Here is a 7,974-nt window from a genome sequence, read left to right as displayed (position 1 = left end):
GGCTTTGAACCCTTGTCTATCAGACCAGAGACAACTGCACTGACCACTCAGGCACACAGACAGACCCATAGAGCTCAGGCTCACACATCCATGACACACAGACAGAGGCAGAGGAAACAAATAATTTTATTGTATTAATTTAATTTAATTGTATTAAATAAATAACATTTGTAAAAACCTGCGTATTTGTGCTTTTCTGAATACCGGGTTCGGCTCCACCCCTAGTTCAAACCTCTAGCAGGTTGTTGGAGGATACTGATTGACTGTTCAATAAAGTAATTATTAATTAACACCAGCAGGTGTCCTCTGGTGGCACACTGAGTTGAGTGTGTAGTTTACCATGTAAGCCTCAGTCCTCTCTCTCTCTCTCTCTCTCTCTCTCTCTCTCTCTCTCTCTCTCTCTCCCACATCTCTGTGTCCTTCTCTTACGATACCTCTGTCAATAAAGCATAAAATGTCTGAAATAAAAAAACATAAAGGAAGAGCTCTTATCTTTGTTTTTTTACCATTCGATTTCTCAGAGACTTTATGACCCCCCCCCCACACACACACACACACACACACACACACACACACACACACACACACACACACACACACCAGCTTTATGTTGATTGACAGCTGAAATGTAACATTTTAAAAACCAGACACGTCAAACCTTTTACAGCGGGACTTTGGCCTAACTGTTCTCACTCTCTCTCTCTCATTCTCTGTCACTGTCACTCACTCAAAGGAAAGCCAGGCTTCCTTCAGGTATCGTCAGGACATTCAGCTTGGAGTGGTGGTGGTGGTTGCTTAAACCTACATACAGTACATTCAGTTAAATTCAGCTTGTGGTGTGTAGTCTACCATGTAAGTTTCAGTCCCCCCACAGTAACCCTCCAGCGTGCGGGATTTTGTTCTCTCTTCCTCCAAATTTATGTTCATTGACAGCTGATTTTTTTTTTTTTTTAAACCAGACAGGTCAAACCTTTTACAGCGGGATTTTGGCTAAACTCTGTTTTCTCTCTCTCTCTCACTCTCTCTTAAGGTCTCTCGCTCACATGAAAGTGAGGCTTCCTTCAGGTACATCGGTACATTCAGCTTGGGTGGTGATGGTAGTTGTTGCTTAAACCTGTGCTAAAACTGTGGTGTCACTCCACAATTACTCTTTAGGCTTTAGGGCAAGGTGTCACAACAGTCTACTGGAAATTTCTTGGACCCAGTAATGTTGTTTCTTATGAACTTTTATGATTGAAATGTCATATTTATGCCTAGTGGATGAAATTCAACTTGGTTGCTAAGAGTTGCATGTTGGGCAATTTGAGTAATTACCATAATGAGATAATTAATTGCCAAAGCTGGAAATGAGCATGAATTATATCAACAGTTAGGCTGAAACCTGGAAATTGTTATACTGTATTGTTGCTTTTAATCCATTTAGAACGGTGATCTAGAGTCTAAATTGATGTTTGGAAGTCCAGAAATTAATCTCTTGCCATAACCGAGTCTACTTAACTATTTCTAAATTGACTAAAAGCTCAAATATATAGTAGCCTTTTCCAGATTTCGGCCTATAGCCATGCACTTCAAAAGTCATACAGAGAGAAATACAGTCATACAGAGAGAAATACAGCATCAATGGCAGTGCCTTTGTGGTTCACTGTGTATGTCAGCTGCCTTCAGAGAGAGAGGTTGTTAGTTCTAATCTGGGATGTGCACAAATTGAATTTTCATCTGTGTTTTTTAGGCAGCAAAGTGATTTGTATTTGAATAAAAGTGGTTTTTATTAGACTTCTAATTAATTTGAGGATATTAAAGCCAACAGCTGGTAACATTTAAGACAGGGCGGTGCTATAATGTGTCTTTTCCATCTGGAATCGAACCAATACTCCACCTGTCAGCAACACAGACACAGCAACTGATCCTGCTGAGCTATGAGGTGTTAAGAGTTCACTTTCTGAATTCTTCACACTGTGTGCACACTGACAACAACACAGAGCATAAAGAGTGCGATAGGTTGGAATTTTATGAGTGAGCAGCTGTTTATCTGACTGAGCTATAGTCAGAGACAGGTGAGATTCCTACATCAGCTTATTTCTATCAGTGTTCAAACTACTGCTGATGATAAAAGTAGCATCACTGGTGCTGCCTGAGGCAGGGATTGAACAAACAACCTCTGAACATCACAGAACATCCACCTGTTTATCTGCATGAGCTATAGCCAACTTCCTCTTTACAAAATTATCCATCAGTAAATCATGATTGCAGTGCTAACATGTACATAATCAGAAACATTTTGAGAATTCAGCTGATTTCTTTATGCAGTGATTGCAGATACAATGAATGCAACATTAGAAATCGTCAGTTCTTAAATCACCAACATTACATGAAGTCTGAATCTATGATGATGACCACTGCACATTACTTGGCTTACTTAACAAGTTATTTTAGTTTAAGTAGCCTAATGCTGTTAGAATACATACAAATCTTTATAAGATACTCAAAGGTATAGAGCAGGCGTTTTCAAAGTGTGGGAGACTCCCCTCATGTGTTTGCCTCCTATTAGATGTTGCTGTTATATAGGTGAGGCCACACCCAATTTGTTTCCAGTTTAAGCTCTGAAGAAGACCTACAGAATTCATCAATGATGAATGATGATTCATCTATTTTTAGCACTCTGTTTCCCCATTTTCCAAGAGCACCTGATACGTGTGATTTTCCTGGACTACAGAGACCTTCACTGGTAACATCTTTAGAGAAAGTTCATCCCCAGTACCAATGAATGGAAACAGCCTGTCAGTGAAAGTGTGTGTGAAGGTGTGTATGTGTGTGTTAGTATCCGGGTCAGAGAATGACAGCTTTCCTCTGTCCCAGTCCAGATGCAGTCTGATCTTCTGGAGCTTCTTCTTCACTGGGAGAACGGTGTCTGGGTCTGATGTGGAGAGTGCTCCATATTCACCATCAGAGAACTCTATTCCCCACAATCCAGACTGAATGTCTCCCTTCCTCTGGACAGACTCTGCGGCCACACCCAGACTCCAGCATGTATTGTCTCCAACCTCGACATACCAGCGGTGAGTTCCTGAGTTAAAGCCCTCAGAGCCCAGGACAGAGAAGAAGGAGTCAAACCTCTCTGGGTTTTCAAGAAGCTTCTGTCTCCCTCCACATCTCACACTGGTCAGATCTTCAGACAGGAGGAGTATTGGATTGGCGGTGTTGGGGTCCAGAATCACGGAAGTGTAGGAGACCATCTCCTTCATCTTGTTCCAGACTTTGAAACTGAGGTTGCCCAGGTGTTTGGCCTCTTCTATCAGAGCTCCTGAGACCAACTGTGGATCATCCAGTAGGGGGCGCTGGACTCGTTCTTCTGTAGCCTTGTAGTTCTGAAGGAAGGAGATGTCTTCAGCTCTCAGCTCATTCTCTATGGCTCTGACTGTGTCAGAAAGAGCTGCTATCTCTCTGCTCAGACCCTCAATCTTCTCCTTCATCATCTCACTCTTCTGCTCCTCTTCCTCCCTCAGTGCACTGATCCTGGCCTCCTCTTCCTCTTGGAGAAACAGGTGAAGCTTCTTAAACTCAGCCTTAATCAGCCTCTCTGTGTGTTGGGCCTGGACCTTAATGTGCTCTGTTGTCTGATCACAGTTTACTTTAACTTTATTAAAGAGCTTCAGTTTCTCCTTTAAGGGCTTCAGTGATTTCCGAAGTTTCTCCTTGTGACGCCGTGCTGAAGCGAACTGATCTCTCTCCAGTATGAAAGCCTCACACAGGTTCTTTAACACCAAGTTGCGAGGTGGTTCACTCTTTGAAGATCTCCTCTTACAAAGTGGACACTCGTGTATGAGTTTCTCTGTCCACCAGCTCTGTAAACAGGCTTTACAGAAGCTGTGGCTACACGACAGGATGACAGGATCTATAAAGATGTCATGGCAGACAGAACAGGAGTGATCCCTCTCTGATCTGGAAGACATTTCCTCTCTTGAGTGAAGCTGAGAACTCACCAGACACACCACTCAAACAGAGAGTCAGTCAGATGCGGCACCACTCCCTCTAGAATGTTCCCTGAAAGGTACTTTGCCTTTGAGTCGCGTCTCTTCTCAAACTCCGGCTCAGTGTGTTGAGTCAGCAGCAGGTTGAAATGTCAATGTTCCCAGTATTCCCTCCCGTAGCTACTGTATGTCCTCCCACAGTGGATGTTGTGGGTTTGGTCTGAAGGTCTGAAGGTGAATCTTCTTGTCTGTCTTTTTATGTGTGTGTGTGTGTGTGTGTGTGTGTGTGTGTGTGTGTGTGTGTGTGTGTGTGTGTGTGTGTGTGTGTGTGTGTGTGTGTGTGTGTGTGTGTGTGTGTGTGTGTGTGTGTGTGTGTGTGTGTGTGTGTTTCTTATCTGAATAGTGGAGGAATGAGGTCTGTTTCCTGGTTGTCTCACTCTCAGGTGAGTCAGGTAAGGGGCAGAGCTTTGTCAGTTTTTTTTGTCCGTTTATGAGAAAACTGATAAACACACCTAGCTTTCTGCTGATGAATCATCTGTTTTATTCATTGCAGTCAATGTCCATTCATGCACTTTGAGGTGAGTTCCTGCTGACTATGTAAAGTGCATGTAAATGCAATAGCATCTTGGAAATGGACGTTGCCTTTGTATTTCTACATCAGAACATAATCTCGAGAGTTTAATTCTTTAAAGGCATGTTGTGAAGTGATTTCTGCCTTGTGAGATCAGGTCCACTGGAGATTCCTGCTGGGTATCCACATGATGAGAGTACTGGCAGTTTGAATGAGCCTGAAGACAATAATTATTACTCAGTGTTTTGTGTCCACACTTGACCAGATTACCAGTATGTTTCTAAGTTGCTCTGTGTGATTATTAAAAATCTGTTAAAAATCTATTGTTAAGACCATGGGGTTAATCGTGCGTTCCTTTATCCCAAAATAACTGGGATGTGGAGGCTAAATGACGTCACATCCGGTTTGTTAACGTTCCATTTGCAGAAAACTTGAGCTGGGAAGTTCACTGTTCACATCCAGTCAGTTGATAACAAGGCATTTTGTGCATACAAACACTGCAGCTTCATGTCCACACAGATAGAAGTTATGCAGTGCTGTGTGTACAGCTGATTTAATGACACAAACAAGACAGAAGTGCTAATACAACATTTACTATGATTATACTACTGTTGTTGCGCGGTGCAGCTATCTTGGATTTTTGAGGTCCGGGGCTGCTGAGGCTACGAGTTTGGAATGGGAAATACCAGCTCTGGTGACGTCACCGCCCCAGCTCATGACCTTTGAACCGTAAGATTACCAGTTCCCAGTTATAAAGAAATGCACGATAAAAGCACCTTTCCCGTACGCCACAGTGCTTCCTGAAGGCCCGTCCTGTTCCTGTAGCGAGTAATTTACTTTTATTGATGCCAGGACTTTGGTTGCAATAGAAGTGTAAATAAATGTAACCTTTCTCCACCTTTTAGGTCATGTGGTTTTTTGATTATGACAGCATTGATTTGAAGTGATTTGAATATGGTTATGCTGTGTGTTTGTTACAGGAGGAGGATCACAAGGCTCCTGTCTCTCAGTCATGGTGGTGGTGTGGTGAGGACCCAAATGCAGACAGCCAACACAGAGACAGGAGTTTAGTGCGTAAAGGAGTGTATTTAACAAAACAAGAGCTCTTCACAGCAAACCAATCTGGGAACCCAGAGTCTATTTTTATTTGAAAAATAGACTCTGAGACAGCCCTACCGTTTTTCCCAGCTTCCTGTACAGAGCGCCTCTCCTGCCACCGTCACTTCCTTTTCCGCATCCGTTTCTAATAACGTTAACGCAAAAACACACTGCATAGAAGAAGTCAACTCGTCTCACAACAACAATGGGAAATTACTGGAGGTGTAGTTGTTGTGACTAATAGTATCGCCAAAGTTGCGGCGCAAACTGCAGCATGGACACGGAAAAGGAAGTGACCTATGACCTATATTGCATAGGTCATCATAGGTCATATCAGCATACTGACATTGTAGATACAAAGCTGGTTTTGGCCAACAAAGTGGTGATAGGCTACACAGCGAAGTTGGACAAGTGGTTTTCTCAACACGTTTGTATTGCATGGCTGGCAGCCTCTTGTTAGCCACATAAATTCTATAGTATATTTTCACCAATCTATCATATTGGCCAAAAAGTTGCATGTCTCCGTCACCCTGATGTTAGGCTATATGTGTTAATTAACCTTAGCTAAGCTAACTCGCTATTACGATGTGTTGTTCTGTGTTTAGGATAGCTAACGGGATCCTTCCCCCAATGGTCATTAGGCTACAGGCATGCTAATTATGTGGATTGTGGACGACTACTTTTTCGTCATTTTTGGACGGGCAGGGTAGTCCAGCAGGACTCCCACAACGTCCGAAAGTGATGCCATGGAATCGCGCCGGAGCTCGCTAAGGGTGAAGAGGTGAGATTGAAGTTTTTTTTTAACCCAAACTATAACCCTAAGTTTAACCAAGTTGTTTTAGTTGCCTAAACTTAACCAATGCAGCAACATTGTGACGTTTTTCAAATTAACGCCGGAGGAACATAACCGGTGGCCTCAAAAAATTTAAAGGGTACCCTGTGCTTTAAGAACTGAAGCCATGGGGTCTTGAGAAATAGTCAACATACTACAGTATAAGGTGACCAGACGTCCCCGATTCTCGGGGACAGTCCCCGTTTTTGGTGACCTGTCCCCGGCTGGAGCTGTCCCTGAAAATGTCCCCGATTTTCTACTGGCGTCTGCGGCCAATATGACTCTAGCTCTAGCGGGCTCCTTCTTAAATCTAGAGTGAAGATACTTACAGGGTATGCCTGTAAGACCTACAGCATCCATTGGGACCAACAATGCCATGCTACCTTGTCGGGAAGGGGGCTAAATAATGAATTTTGAAAATCCGGCATACTGTATATGGTCAATTTCAAAGGGGACCCTTGACCGTTCTCATCTCAAGATATCTGAATGAGAATGGATTCTATGAGTCATGTTTTGATCCAGGGATCCAACAAGTGTTTACATGTTCTGCTGCAGCTCTTTCACTAGATCTTGAACAATGAAGAAGCAATTAGGACTCCACCGAAAATACCTTTTGAGATCTGAGGCTATTCATAAAACATCCGGCGCGTAGGTTCAGAAGGCCAGGCCAATGCTGCTGGTGTGTGTGTGTGTGTGTGTGTGTGTGTGTGTGTGTGTGTGTGTGTGTGTTGTACTGTTTATTACAGTACAACAGCCATGGACAAAATAAATGAAACTGGAATCATCCCCCATTATTATTTCATAGGTAATAACATTGGATATTTTATGATATATTGATTGCCTGACTGGAAATGTTCCCGATTTTCATTTGATAAATCTGGTCACCTTAACATACTATTCACCTTATGTTCCAGCACAGGGGTCAGCCAGCTACTTCCTATTGTGTTTACACTTCCTGTGACAGTACAGTACTAGTGAGGTGAATAGAACGCGTTGGGAATGACAAGGCCTTGAACAAATCACACACTTGTATTCTCCGTCTCCCACATCCATTTCTCTCTATCTTCTGCTCCCCGCTACATCTTCTTTTCCTCCATTGTGTTTGTATTTTATTTTCCATTTCATCTCTTATTTTCTCATCCCGATGATTTATTTAAGCTTTCTATCTTTCTCTAGTTCTGTCATTTTTTCCCATTACAGGTGTAGAGGTGTCACCGCCGCACAATAATAACCTGCTCTGCTCTGGTCAGGATCACACCTGCGCCTCGTCGCGCCGCTTTCGATACCAATCCCCCTTCCTTCCTCTCCTCTCAGCTGCTCTCTCTGCGGTTCCTCTCTACACCTCACTCTTTTTCCTGTCTCCTCATCCTTTCTAATCAAGATATTAAAGGGCGCTACATCGACGCTAGCATTTTAGCTTTCTCAAAATCAAGAGCAGCGCATTTCCCTGAAACCCTGTTGCTTTCTGTCTGCCTCTTCCTGATGTTCATTTGTTTTGAAGAGCA

The 7,974-nt window shown here is 43.0% G+C and overlaps 1 protein-coding gene across 1 annotated transcript; it reads right to left on the bottom strand.

Moving 5' to 3' along the window:
* Window positions 1–2,651: 2,651 nt before the first annotated feature.
* Window positions 2,652–3,950, bottom strand: LOC310780712 (E3 ubiquitin-protein ligase TRIM35-like; the record flags this gene model as incomplete). The annotated part of the gene is made up of 1 exon (XM_083641222.1): window positions 2,652–3,950. The coding sequence occupies one exon, from the start codon at window positions 3,948–3,950 to the stop codon at window positions 2,652–2,654; it is 1,299 nt and encodes a 432-aa protein (XP_083497348.1).
* Window positions 3,951–7,974: the final 4,024 nt, after the last annotated feature.

The sequence above is a fragment of the Poromitra crassiceps genome, assembly GCF_964638095.1.
Source record: "Poromitra crassiceps genome assembly, chromosome: 8".
NCBI lineage: Eukaryota > Metazoa > Chordata > Actinopteri > Beryciformes > Melamphaidae > Poromitra > Poromitra crassiceps.
The sequence above is the reverse complement of the archived record's forward strand: the minus strand, read 5'-3'. Positions and strand labels throughout refer to the sequence as shown.